General features: G+C 56.4%; 2 protein-coding genes across 3 annotated transcripts; one reads left to right on the forward strand and one right to left on the reverse strand.

Annotated features, from left to right (window-relative positions):
• Positions 1-2,965: 2,965 nt before the first annotated feature.
• On the forward strand, positions 2,966-6,041 carry LOC129344153 (uncharacterized). Of its 2 annotated transcripts, none has more exons than XM_055000669.1 (3): positions 2,966-3,589; positions 5,319-5,396; positions 5,555-6,041. In XM_055000669.1, exons 1-3 carry the CDS (start codon positions 3,340-3,342, stop codon positions 5,857-5,859), a joined length of 633 nt encoding a protein of 210 aa, XP_054856644.1. In that variant the 5' UTR covers positions 2,966-3,339; the 3' UTR covers positions 5,860-6,041. The 2 variants fall into 2 exon arrangements, with proteins under 2 accessions (XP_054856644.1, XP_054856645.1); XM_055000670.1 differs by having other exon boundaries at positions 5,558-6,041.
• Positions 6,042-11,921: 5,880 nt separating this feature from the next.
• On the reverse strand, positions 11,922-12,884 carry LOC129344275 (uncharacterized). The gene has a single exon (XM_055000841.1). It carries the CDS (start codon positions 12,882-12,884, stop codon positions 11,922-11,924), a length of 963 nt encoding a protein of 320 aa, XP_054856816.1.
• Positions 12,885-13,375: the final 491 nt, after the last annotated feature.

Genomic DNA, 13,375 nt, shown 5'->3' on the forward strand with positions numbered 1-13,375 from the left:
CTGCCTTGGTTAGTAATTGGATAGGAGACCTCCAGCGAAGACCTCCAATGAAGACCAGAGGCAGGCAATGGCAAACCGTCTCTGTTAGTCTCTTGCCATGAAAACCCCACCAGGGGTCGCCATAAGTCAGCTATGACTTGACAGCACTCTCCACCACCACCACCACCACCACCACAGTCCGAGAAACAACAGCAAATATCTTGCTTCAAAATTTTTAAAAGACAAAAATCAAACTTCAAAAATTGCAGGGAGCTCCTCATCATTTTTAGTAGCTGCTAAAACATGTATTGTGTCTCGCTGGAAATCTCCTCAATCACCCAATATAAATACATGGTATAATAAAGTATGGGAGCACATGGCAATGGAAAAAATAATGAACAGTATACAACATTCAGCAGACTATGCTAAGGTGATAAATTTCACAGAAAAACGGCAAACATTTATAGACTACCTTTCCACTAAAGACTCACAAGATACAATAACGTCATATCAAAAAATTTTGAAACTAGAATTTTGAAATAACAAAAAAGTCTATACCAAATAGATGTATAGCTTCCTCCAAGCTCAATATGCTCTAGGGGCCAAGCTACAAGTGACGAATGACACTTGAATGGCAAGTGAACAGACTCACATGCATTCCTTCCTGTTCACTTGTGCACCACTTGCACTCCACTCGATCATGGCAAGTGGAGCGCAAGTGAACAGGGAGGAATGCATGCGAGTTTGTTCACTTGCCGTTCAAGTGTCATTCGTCACTTGTAGCTTGGCCCCTAGACTCACATTGCTAAGGGGACATAAAAACCGTCACAGTCATGTACTAAACATACTGTAAACGGATGATTATGTTGATTGTATAAGATGTTGAAATTGTGCTTTGTTACTGTTTATGTGTTTAATTGTTTGTTGGTTAAAGTTTAACTTCAAATTTAAAAAATCAAAAAAAATATTGCAGGGAGCTCCAAGCATGGAACTCCGTCCTCGCACATCGTCTGGATCCAATATCATGTGTCAGCGAAGGCTCCTTGAGAGCAACGTTCTGGCACTGGGCTTGGACAGCATTGCCAAATGAGACCGGGTGATTTGCTCTCCAAGGCAAAACTGAAGGAACCGGAACACCGCGCCAGACTGAAAGAAGGCGTCACTGGATGGAAATTTGGGGAGGAAGACAAAACATCTCTGTGCTGCCCTGGAGCAAGCGACGAACCAGTGAGTGCTGCCTGAAAACGCCCCTTGGGTAATTGCGAGCTTGTGAATCAGGAGGTGCAGCTTTGTGTCAGCTGAAGACAGAGCCCCGGCCTGGTCTTTTCCTGGAGACACTTTTCTCTCTTTCCCCCACCTCTTCTGACACCTACCAGTGCCAGCTCATGGGGGAATCATGCAAAGACTCCTGCCTGCTTTGCATCTCACACCCAAGTGAGTTTCAGCTTGGCCCAGTCCCCAACCCTCAGCCCCAAATGCTGAGGTCGGCTTGTTGGAGACAAGGTCCCGGAGAGGGCAGGTGCAGCTGCCTGTGGACCAGCATTCAGCCCAAGCCTGGCTTCACTGAGCTGACACCCCAAATGTTGTCCGACCAATTCGTTCCATGATCAAAGTGTCACATCAGCCCTGCAGGGTTGGACGAGGGATCATATAAAATTAGATGGCAACAAAAAGAAACAAAAAGCCATCTGGGGTTGCTTCCAGCAGAGGCTTGGGTCAGTTGAGCATTTAAACTGGAACCTGTTTTGTTTTTAAGCTTCCGTGTAATGTTGTCCACTTAATTATCCACTATCCAGAATTTCCCAAACCTGGTTTGATAGGATCATTTTAGGAAAGATTGCAATAGAAGTGTGTCGCATGGATGGAAATGTGCCCTTTTTTGCAGGTCCCGCCCAAATCGGTGTCATTTTTCTTGTCCCAATACCCGCTCCCAGGGCTGTCATCTGCCCTTCCTCCCCCGACCCGAGGACTTTTCCTCGCTTTTAAAAACAAATCAGTAATTGACATACCACTATGCCCAATTTTAAAGCTATACCAATATATCAGTTACTAAAACTGGTAATTGATATATCACTAGAGCTTTACTATAGACAGGGCTTTTTTTCAGTTGGAACGTGGGGGAACGGAGTTCCGGAACCTCTTGAAAATGGTCACATGGCTGGTGGCCCCGCCCCCTGATCTCCAGACAGAGGGGAGTTGAGATTGCCCTCCGTGCCACTGGAGTGGCGTGGAGGGCAATCTCAACTCCCCTCTGTCTGGAGATCAGGGGGTGGGGCCACCAGCCGTGTGACCATTTTCTCCTAGGGCAACCCACTGAGTTCCACCACCTCTTTTCCCAGAAAAAAAGCCCTGACTATAGATACTATATCACTGTACTATAGTGAAGTGATACTATAGTAGAGTGATACTATATCACTTTACTATATCACTATAGTAATACATAGAGCCAAAACACACGTTAAGAACTACACGTGGTTGCGCACGTGTCCGCGCTCCCGTCTGTTTCGGCCCGCCCGTGGCTGTTTCAGAATTTCGGCGCGTGTCCTGCCCGCACCAGACCTGTGATTGTGTGTCCGCGTCTGCACGTGCCCCTCCTGACGACCAGCGAGTTCCCAGAACAGAGCGGCTATTTTTACCATCCCGGGGGCTGTGGACCTCTCAATGACTGCTAGATGGCGCTATTGCCTGCAGCTTGCGAGCGAGCAGGTGACGCGCAATGGACTGGTCCGGGGGCCTCCAACGCGGGCCTCAAAAGATTGGATGACTGTTTGGCTTCGTGTCAGAGATGGCCCCCCTGGCTCCCCCCCGCACTCCGGGATCTTGCCCGGCTGCCTGAGGGCTTCGAAGCGGGGCGGGGGGCCCTGTCCGTTGGTTGGTGCTTGTCCACTGGGGGAGGGCATGCCTTTGACAAACACAGGCAAACACAGACATGTCTTCACTTGGGGAGGGGGGAACATTTTTGTGAGAAACACACACGGGACTGTCCGAAATCCCAGGGCCCGCCCAGGGCTTGGGGGGAGTGCACGGGCGAGGTCTAAGACATGTCTGTCAAAAAAAATTTTCTTGCCAAAAATCCAGGGGCGCACTGCCCCTGGTGCCTCCGGGTGGACCCCATCACGGCTGCGTCTGGTTTTCCGTTCAGAGGCCCCAGGAATTAGGGGGGGCTTGATCAGCTCTTGACCTGCCGCATTGACCCGGTCGGTGTCTCCGATTCCCGCTTTTTCGGCTACGACCAACCAGCTTTCGGCCTCCGCGTGGTGCAACGCAATTGGCTGTGCAGTTGGTTTGCCCGCGCAAACCCCCGCAAACTCGTGAGGCTTCCCCTGCCGACCAGACGTGCCTCCGCCATCGTCGCAAAGCATGGCGGAGTGGGTGCCAAGCAACTGGCGTGAGGAGTGGGCGGAGCAGGCGGCCGCGGCCATGGAGGAAAAGGGGCTGACGGAGCACGAGCGGGAGGCGGCGGAGGAGACCATGGTGCCGTTCCGCCTGGAGTCGCTGTTCCCTGACCGTGTCGATCTCGCCCACACGGTCCGCAGGAACTTGACCGCTGTTGTGGAGGACATCGAGGTCGACATGGTGGAGAAGGAGTTTCTGGGCGAGCGACCACGAAGTAAGTCTTGTCAAGAAACGAGTGGGCGGCGGCCCCCGGAAGCTGTTCCTCGATGGGTGCAGTGTTCTGCAGCGGGCCCAGGAATGTTCCACCTTTGAACTCCAGGAGCTTGGGCAGCCCAAACTATATTCTCTGTTGGGCGGCCCAAGCTCTATTGCTCTATTCTCCTCTGAGGCCTAGCCTAGCGGCTTGCAAGCCGGCTCTGTTCTCCTCTGACGCCTAGCTGGCCAAAGGGGGACATTGGCCTGCGGCCGCAAAGCGCGGTTAGGAGCCACGGGATTCTAATCTGGAGAACCAGGTTTGAATCCCCACCCCTCCACTTGAAGCCAGCTGCATGGCCTTGGGTCAGTCACAGCTCTACCAGCTGGTATTTGGCTGGTCAGCACTCCAAAGTTAGGTTCTCCTCTGAGTTCTAGAAATCCTGTCTGCACCCAAGTGTCCCACAACCTAGAAAAGCATTTCTATTGATTTCAGTAGAAGCCGGGCTCAGTGCACAGTACATTGCCTGCATGGTTCTACCTCCTGAAGCAAGATAGAGAGCTTCCAGTGTTAAACCTTTTGTGTGCATTTTGCTATATAGGAAGTTCTGGAGTGTGGCATGCTATTTTAGCATCTACCATCTGAAGAATGTGATTGAGATCACAAGATTCTGCACTTTGGAAAGAGGTTAGGTAAAGGACTATGCAGCAGTACCAATGCAGGTTTTATATGTTTTTTATACACCCAACCTCCAAAAGGAGAACTTTTAAAGAGCTGATTTTTTTGTGCTTGCTCTTAACAGGATTGAATAAACTGTGAAATATTAAAATGATATCTAATGGTTATAATGATTATGGTCAGCAATTGATGGTGATACAGAAGTGAACATAAACAAAAGGTTGCAGCTCTGCTTGTCAGAGGCAATATTACATCAACAAACCGACTGTACAGCCGATTGTGTGGCGCCAGGCGCAGGCCGAGCTGCCAGAGATCTGGGAAACACAGCGCTCATGTTTGAGGATGGTACGCACAGCTGGAAGGCTTGCTCTGTTCTCCACTGAGGCCTAGCTGGCCAAAGGGGGACATTGGCCTGCGGCCTCGCAGCGTGCCCGGGCAAGTTCCACTTTTATACTCTGGGTGCTGGGGATAGGTCAACAAAAGGTGCTGGCGAAGGCTACTGGTGGCTCTTGCCAGGGAGAAGGGACACACGGCTCACATGTTTGGGGAGGGGCCGCACAGCTTGCGGGCTTGCTCCCTTCTCCTTTGAGGCCTAGCTGGCTAAAGGGGAGCATGGGCTGGGCCAGCAGCGTGCGCGGACACGTCCCAATATGACCAACAAGAGTCCAGCGGATATGCACGCTGTGTGTCCTGGTGCAGCCTGGAGCGGGGAACTGTCAGGGAGATGGGACGCACATAGCACTCATGGTTGGGGAGGGTCCACATAGCTTGCAGGCTTGCTCCTTTCTCCTCTCTAGGCCTAGCTGGCTAAAGCGGAGCATGGGCTTGGCCGGCAGCATGCCCGGGCAAGTTCCACTTTTGCACTCGGCATAGGTCGGGCGAGAAGCGTGTCCAGACAATTTTACGGTCAGTAGAGAAGCGGGCCCGGTCATCCCCCAATATGACAGAAGAGGTGCTGGGGAAGGCTGGGGGTGGCGATTGCCAGGGAGAAGGGACACACGGCTTGCAGGTTGGGGGATGGGCATCACCAATCGATTGAAATTCCTTAATCGTTACACCGCCTGTCTTTCAGCCAGTGACACCGAGCGACGGATGGAGGCTGTGGGGTTGGCCCATGAGAGAATCCAGGCACGCCGGGACCAGTTTTGGAGTAAGTGGCTAATGGCGGCCCACTGGGCGCTGCGAGGTCACTGTTGGGTCGACAGAGGGCGCCTAGATGGGGGCTTTGGTCGGTGTTTCCACAATGCTCAGTAGTATGGTTGGTCGGGGCAAAGACTGCTTATTGCATTCCAATTGGTTTCCCGCCAGCAGGCCCCACTGCGGGGAAGGAAGAGGAGGAGGAGGAGGAGGAGATTGACCTGCTGGATGGTGGGATGTCTCCTGCCGCCTTTCTCACGGCAACTCAGCGTGGAAGACCGCACGCACCCGAGCAACTCCGCGAAGAGCCTGGGACTTCGACCCCGCGTCCACCCTCGCCAAAAAGAGTGAGGGCATTCTCGCGTGTCCCGAGCTTTGCCCAGGTGCTTGGCCGTCGAAGGGGGGGGGGCGTCTGGCTCGATGGACAGTTGAGTGAATGGACACAGGGGGCCTGGGGTTCCCGCCTGCCATGGTGAGCCCTGTCTGTCGGCAAAATAAAGCTTTGTTTAAACTTAACAGGCTCCGCACACTGAATACACATGTCCTGGATCCGGAAACGGGTTGCGCTTTGAGCATGTCTGCATGTTTTGGGAACCCATTTTCTGGGATAGTCTTTAAACAGAAGGTGCTGGGGAAGCCTGGAGGGTGCTCTTGCCGGGGGGCTGGAACACACACACAACTTGGATTTGGGGGGAAGGGAGGCTGAGGTATAACGTTTTCTGGCTCAATATTGACACATGAGGTCCAGGGCACACCTGGGGGGTGATCTGGCCAAAGGGCCTGGAACCAGCACCCTGGATTTGGGCGGGGGGGGGGAAGGAACACAGATCTGGCAGGGCTGCTCCTTTCTCCGCTGGGCCATGGCTGGGAAGAGCCATGCACGGCCCTGCCGTGTCTCCACAGGCAGGGGAGGCCTGGAGCAAACCCTTTTCTGGCTCAATATTGACACATGAGGGGGGGCAGGGGGGTTTGGGGACTCCTTAGCCAAGTCTCCCCGAAGTGGCCTGTGTCCTCCATGTTGAGATCGGGGGGGGGGGGCAGGGAGGGAGAAGCAGGACAGGACACAAGGAAGATTTGGAGAACAGAGGCCGCGGCTGGCCAGTCGTGCAAATTCAATGAGAGGCTAGTGTTTTCTCGCAGGAGTGATCTGAAGGACAAAAGAGAGGTCCCCAGGGCGCGGCCAGGGCATGCCTGTCGCGGAAACGTGTGCAAATCTGGCCAAAGGGCCTGGAACCAGCACCCTGGATTTGGGCGGGGGGTGGGAAGGAACACAGATCTGGCAGGGTTGCTCCTTTCTCCTCCGGCCCATGGCTGGGAAGAGCCATGCAAGGCCCTGCCGTGTCTCCCCAGGCAGGGGAGGCCTGGAGCAAACCCCTTTCTGGCTCAATATTGACACATGAGGTCCAGGGCACACCTGGGGGGTGATCTGGCCAAAGGGCCTGGAACCAGCACCCTGGATTTGGGCGGGGGGGGGGGGAAGGAACACAGATCTGGCAGGGCTGCTCCTTTCTCCGCTGGGCCATGGCTGGGAAGAGCCATGCACGGCCCTGCCGTGTCTCCACAGGCAGGGGAGGCCTGGAGCAAACCCTTTTCTGGCTCAATATTGACACATGAGGGGGGGCAGGGGGGTTTGGGGACTCCTTAGCCAAGTCTCCCCGAAGTGGCCTGTGTCCTCCATGTTGAGATCGGGGGGGGGCAGGGAGGGAGAAGCAGGACAGGACACAAGGAAGATTTGGAGAACAGAGGCCGCGGCTGGCCAGTCGTGCAAATTCAATGAGAGGCTAGTGTTTTCTCGCAGGAGTGATCTGAAGGACAAAAGAGAGGTCCCCAGGGCGCGGCCAGGGCATGCCTGTCGCGGAAACATGTGCAAATCTGGCCAAAGGGCCTGGAACCAGCACCCTGGATTTGGGCGGGGGGTGGGAAGGAACACAGATCTGGCAGGGTTGCTCCTTTCTCCTCCGGCCCATGGCTGGGAAGAGCCATGCAAGGCCCTGCCGTGTCTCCCCAGGCAGGGGAGGCCTGGAGCAAACCCCTTTCTGGCTCAATATTGACACATGAGGTCCAGGGCACACCTGGGGGGTGATCTGGCCAAAGGGCCTGGAACCAGCACCCTGGATTTGGGCGGGGGGGGGGGGAAGGAACACAGATCTGGCAGGGCTGCTCCTTTCTCCGCTGGGCCATGGCTGGGAAGAGCCATGCACGGCCCTGCCGTGTCTCCACAGGCAGGGGAGGCCTGGAGCAAACCCTTTTCTGGCTCAATATTGACACATGAGGGGGGGCAGGGGGGTTTGGGGACTCCTTAGCCAAGTCTCCCCGAAGTGGCCTGTGTCCTCCATGTTGAGATCGGGGGGGGGGCAGGGAGGGAGAAGCAGGACAGGACACAAGGAAGATTTGGAGAACAGAGGCCGCGGCTGGCCAGTCGTGCAAATTCAATGAGAGGCTAGTGTTTTCTCGCAGGAGTGATCTGAAGGACAAAAGAGAGGTCCCCAGGGCGCGGCCAGGGCATGCCTGTCGCGGAAACATGTGCAAATCTGGCCAAAGGGCCTGGAACCAGCACCCTGGATTTGGGCGGGGGGTGGGAAGGAACACAGATCTGGCAGGGTTGCTCCTTTCTCCTCCGGCCCATGGCTGGGAAGAGCCATGCAAGGCCCTGCCGTGTCTCCCCAGGCAGGGGAGGCCTGGAGCAAACCCCTTTCTGGCTCAATATTGACACATGAGGTCCAGGGCACACCTGGGGGGTGATCTGGCCAAAGGGCCTGGAACCAGCACCCTGGATTTGGGCGGGGGGGGGAAGGAACACAGATCTGGCAGGGCTGCTCCTTTCTCCGCTGGGCCATGGCTGGGAAGAGCCATGCACGGCCCTGCCGTGTCTCCACAGGCAGGGGAGGCCTGGAGCAAACCCTTTTCTGGCTCAATATTGACACATGAGGGGGGGCAGGGGGGTTTGGGGACTCCTTAGCCAAGTCTCCCCGAAGTGGCCTGTGTCCTCCATGTTGAGATCGGGGGGGGGGGCAGGGAGGGAGAAGCAGGACAGGACACAAGGAAGATTTGGAGAACAGAGGCCGCGGCTGGCCAGTCGTACAAATTCAATGAGAGGCTAGTGTTTTCTCGCAGGAGTGATCTCGCAGGTCGCGCCCCCCCCCCCCGGTCGGTGAAAAATTCATGGGGACACCGGCGGCCGCCAGCGCGGTTCCCACCCGTCGGTCTCAGCAGACGCGAAAAAGGGAGGCGGGCCGGGCGGGCGGCGATGCGGGGCTCGAACAAGGAGTCCCAGGGCACTAAGCAGGCCTTCCTGCTTGTTGCTCTACGGGACTCCTGTGCGGCAGCCCCCTCTGATAGCATGCATATTTCGGCTGCGACCTTCGGGGAGGGAATTCAGGGGGGGGGAGGCAGAGCGCATCTTAACATCGGATGACTTCACCCTTGCATCGCACAAAAGGGAAATATGAAGGACAAAGGAGTGGCGCTTGGGGCGCGTCGAATACATGCCTGTCGCGCAAACATGTGCAAATAAAACGGCCCGCAAACCAACTTGGGGCCCTGAGAGGAGAACATGCAAAACCTGCCCCCACGGGGCCTGCCGCGCGCCCATTGAATCCCACAAACGAAACCTGCTCTGTTGGAACCAGGTGCCAGGTCGCTTATTCAGGGTGGAGCCCCGTGGCAGGCCTCACCGGAAACCCTCCGCCACTCTTGGCACAAGGCAAATCTCTCCTGCAAGTCCTATAATTGTGCCTCAAACACAAAGTCAGGAGAACAGAAACGGCAGGGGGGTTTGGGGAGTCCTTCGCCAAGTCTCCCCGAAGTGGCCTGTGTCCTCCATGTTGAGATCGGGGGGGGGGGGCAGGGAGGGAGAAGCAGGACAGGACACAAGGAAGATTTGGAGAACAGAGGCCGCGGCTGGCCAGTCGTTCAAATTCAATGAGAGGCTAGTGTTTTCTCGCAGGAGTGATCTGAAGGACAAAAGAGAGGTCCCCGGGGCGCGGCCAGGGCATGCCTGTCGCGGAAACATGTGCAAATCACACTGCCTGCACAGCAACTTGGGCCCCAGAAAAAAAGAAGTAGGCAACGCGGGCCAGGCAAGGATCGAACGGGGATCACAATGGACTCAAAGCCATCCCTCTTGCCGCGCGCCCATTTGATCCCCCGAACGAAACCTGCTCCGTTGGAACAGTGGTGGGGAAAGTCCTCCCCCTGCCCCGAGAAACGGCAGGCTGGGAAGGAATATGCAGATTTTTCCTATTGTGCACGCCTATCCGCCCGGTACTGCCGGTATTTAACCGGTGTGCGCCCCGAAAAGTAAGGCTTTTCAGCCCATAACCGACCAAGCACCATCCCCTCGTCTTCGCCCGATGCTGAAACTTGGCATCCGCCACGCAGCGTCGAGCACCCGTGACCTGACCGCAAGAGGGCTGGGATGGAGCCTGTGGGCGATAAAACCGGGAATATGAGGGCGACTTCTTTATTCAGAGCCAAGTTCGACCGCCGCGCAATGTGGCGGTTTGGTGAGAGCCCCGTTTCCACGTGGAGCAGGGTTTCTCGCGAGCTCGAAAAATGCTTGCGGTCATATGCCCACCCATGAACTCAGCTTCTGCTGAGACGATACAACACTTAGGGCCCCCGCGGGGGCCCGACAAAACAGTGACAAAAGGAAGGGCGCAGACAATGGGCAAGCCATCACCATGAGTAGGCCTGGGTGGGGAAGTCCTGTGGGTGGAGCGGAGCCTGGATGACTGGCTGGCCAACCCGCTTATTCGTATGTAAATTGAGAGCAGAGAGCATGGGAGCAGAGTAGCTGCAATGGTTGGGCGGGCGCCGGGCAGGAGCAGGCACAGTCAGCACATTCTTTCCCCGCTGCAAGCACACCTGGGCTTTCGCAAGGCTGCGGAGAGGCTGGATTGCGGTTTGCCTTGGCGCCCACCATGACTGAAACGTCACGATCGCTGCGTGGTGTGCTGGCGGCGTAGTCGCCACATCTCCATGGGCGCCGCCGAAATCCCACATGGCCCTGCTGCCACACTGTGGCCGGCAGGGTGGTGGAGGGCCCCGATTCCACGTGGAACCGGGACTCTCACCATTGCACTCCTTTGTGGTTAAATTTTGTGCGGCAATGCCCGGACCAGGCCGGATTAGACTAAAGATCCAATAGCCTGGCCTTCGAATTTGGCTCTGAATAAGGGAGGGCCCTCACGCAACCCTCCCGATCTCTTGGTAAAGGACATTAGCAGAGCACCAGGCATCCTGAAAGGCGCACACAAAGCGAAGCCCAGTAGGCTGTATGTGCCACCCCCAGTAATCCCAGCTCTGTGTCCCTGCTCCCAGGCCTGCCAACCAGGGTCCCCTCTGTATTATTCCCCGGAAAATATCCCAGGCGTGTGCTCCCGCTCCCGGCCCAGAGCACAGTCAAGGCTCCCCCCGGGCCCTTCCTGTGAAAACTCTCCCTGCAAGCAGCTTCCAGATTTGCCTTTAGTGAGGAGTCTGCTGGTTTTCCATGTCACCAAATGTGGGAGATTCTGCCCAAAGAAAATATGATTTCCTCATGCAGTTGAGCCAATTCTTTATAGTTGTTTTATTAAACCAAAATGTCACATGCACGCGCACACACACACACACACACACACACACACACAACAGTTTGCCGCAACCCTATGAGGGGGTCATGTTTAATTCAGGTGACCAAACAGCGCAATGAACTCATTAGGTGTTATAAAGAGTGACTGCTAGATATTTATCAATGGTATATAAAGTTTCAGGAAATTGTTGGAATCTAGTGAAAGCCAGACTAGAAGCAATTTTGGGGTGGGGTAATTTTAAGAACGGCTACCCAGGAGCTGGACTTTGCTTAGCAAGAGACGATTTTAAACATCATTATAGGTTGAGACACATTTTGGGGTGAAGTCTTCCATGATGGTTTTTTTTTTTGTGTGCCTCTTTCCATTTGTATGCACCGGTCGGAATGGGACCTGGGGATAGGGAACACACAGCAAACCAAACCCGGGGTATGCCGTGTGAGCCCCAACTCGAAGCGGTTCCCGCCCCCAGGCCAGAGCAACCGCCAGGCTGCAACAGCACGATCTCTTGAAAAATAAAAGTCAGAGCATGTAGAGGGTTGCCCTAACTCCGGTCAGGCGGGCGGTCCAAGCACCAGCCAAGCCTCTAGAGGCCCCTCCCCGGCAATAAACAAAAAAACCGCGAACGTGATGGGTCGCCCAGGATCGAGCGAGGATCCCCATGAGCACAAAACCGTCGTTCTATCCTCGTGCCCATGGGGTCCTCTGCCTAAAACGGCACCGAACGGCACCAAAGAGCAGTCCTTCGACCCGGCCACCCTCCCCCGTGCTCGCCCAAACACACAGATGCTGTTCCTCCGCCCGCCCGCCCCCCGCCCACCACCACCTTCGACGCGGCCCCCCTCCCCCGTGCTCGCCCAAACACACAGATGCTGTCCCTCCGCCCGCCTCACCACCATCCCACCCCCCCCGCCCTGGATAGAGACACACAGTCTGAAACCGGCTGTACCGGTCACAGCTTTATTGGATTATCGGCCATGCTGGAAGTGCGCACTTATGGCGGCACGAATCGATACTGCCCGCGCGGTAAGAGCGGCCTCGGACCAGGGAATCTGCGGCCGCTCATCCGCGGGCTCCATCAGCGGCTCGCGCGGGAACGGCCCGTAAACGATGTCCCCGCGCGAGAGGCAAATGTTGTGAAGGATGCAGCAGGTGGTGATTACCGCGACCATGAGGCGCTCGCTGACAAGTAGGGGCCGCTGTAAATAAAGCCAGCGATTTTTCAGAATTCCGAACGAGCGTTCCACACTCATGCGCGCCCGGCTCAGTCTGTAGTTAAAGCGCTCCTGGGCGCGCGTTGATGGCGCCGGATAGGGCTTCATGAGCCAGGGCCGAAGAGGATAGGCGGGGTCCCCGATGATTACCGGGTCGAATGTGACCCCCTCCAGAGTGACCGGCCGCTTCGGGCGACGGGCGCCATCCTCGAGTCTCTTGAAAAGGGGCGAGTTACGGAGCACACGCGCGTCGTGCGCCCTTCCCGGGAAGCCCACAAAAATGTCCAGGAATCGTGCATCGCTGTCCACCACCGCCTGGAGAATCATGGAGCAGTATCCCTTGCGGTTGATGTACTTGTCCCCAGAGAAAGGCGGAGAACGGATCTCGATGTGTGTCCCGTCCACGGCGCCCCAGGCATTGGGGAATCCCCTCTCCTCGAACCCGGAGATAATGTCCTCGAGGTAATCGATGCAGATCCACTTCTCGGTCAGCTTTGCAGCGATGAGCTCGCAGACCTCGTCGAATATCCCGCAGACGGTAGAGACGCCACGGCCAAATGCGGGCAGTGTCGCGGAGTTTGTGGTTCCCGTGGCAAGCTTCCAGATGGTGATGGCGATCATCTCCTCGGGAGGGACTGGGTCGCGCATGTGGGTCGTCTCGCGGACGAGATCTTCGCGAAGCTCCCCAACAATGTACTCGAACGTGGCACGTCGCATTCTGAACTGCTGCAGCCACTGCCCGTCACTGAACTCGTAGCGCTCCCACCACGGCCACCAGTGAGGGCATGCCCGGGGAAGCACCCATGCCTTCCTCGGCGGGAAAGCAACAATGAAGCACTGCGCCATCTCCTCCACGGACGCAAGTGTTGCCACCAACTGCCGCAGTCTTCTTCTTTGTCGCGCGCGGCGGCCGTTAACTTCCTCTCCCAGCCGCCTCCCGAGCAGGGCCACAGTGTCAGCTGTGGCAGCCGTAGAGCGGATGACCGACCGCGCGAACAAGGAGAGCGCGACCGCAAAGGCACGGAGTGTTTCTCTCGGCGGCTGGCCCCTGCTGCTCCTCTTCCCGTGAGCGGGCGCCATGGCGTGACGGCGACCGCAACGGTTCCCGCCCCACAACGGCCCCTTCTCCTTAGACGTCCGCCCCCCCGCCCCCTCGTGACGTGGCCGACACTGTCCAATGCCGCGCGAGTGTGACGCCCAGACGCTCT

Source organism: Eublepharis macularius, chromosome 16, assembly GCF_028583425.1.
Source record: "Eublepharis macularius isolate TG4126 chromosome 16, MPM_Emac_v1.0, whole genome shotgun sequence".
Taxonomy (NCBI): domain Eukaryota; kingdom Metazoa; phylum Chordata; class Lepidosauria; order Squamata; family Eublepharidae; genus Eublepharis; species Eublepharis macularius.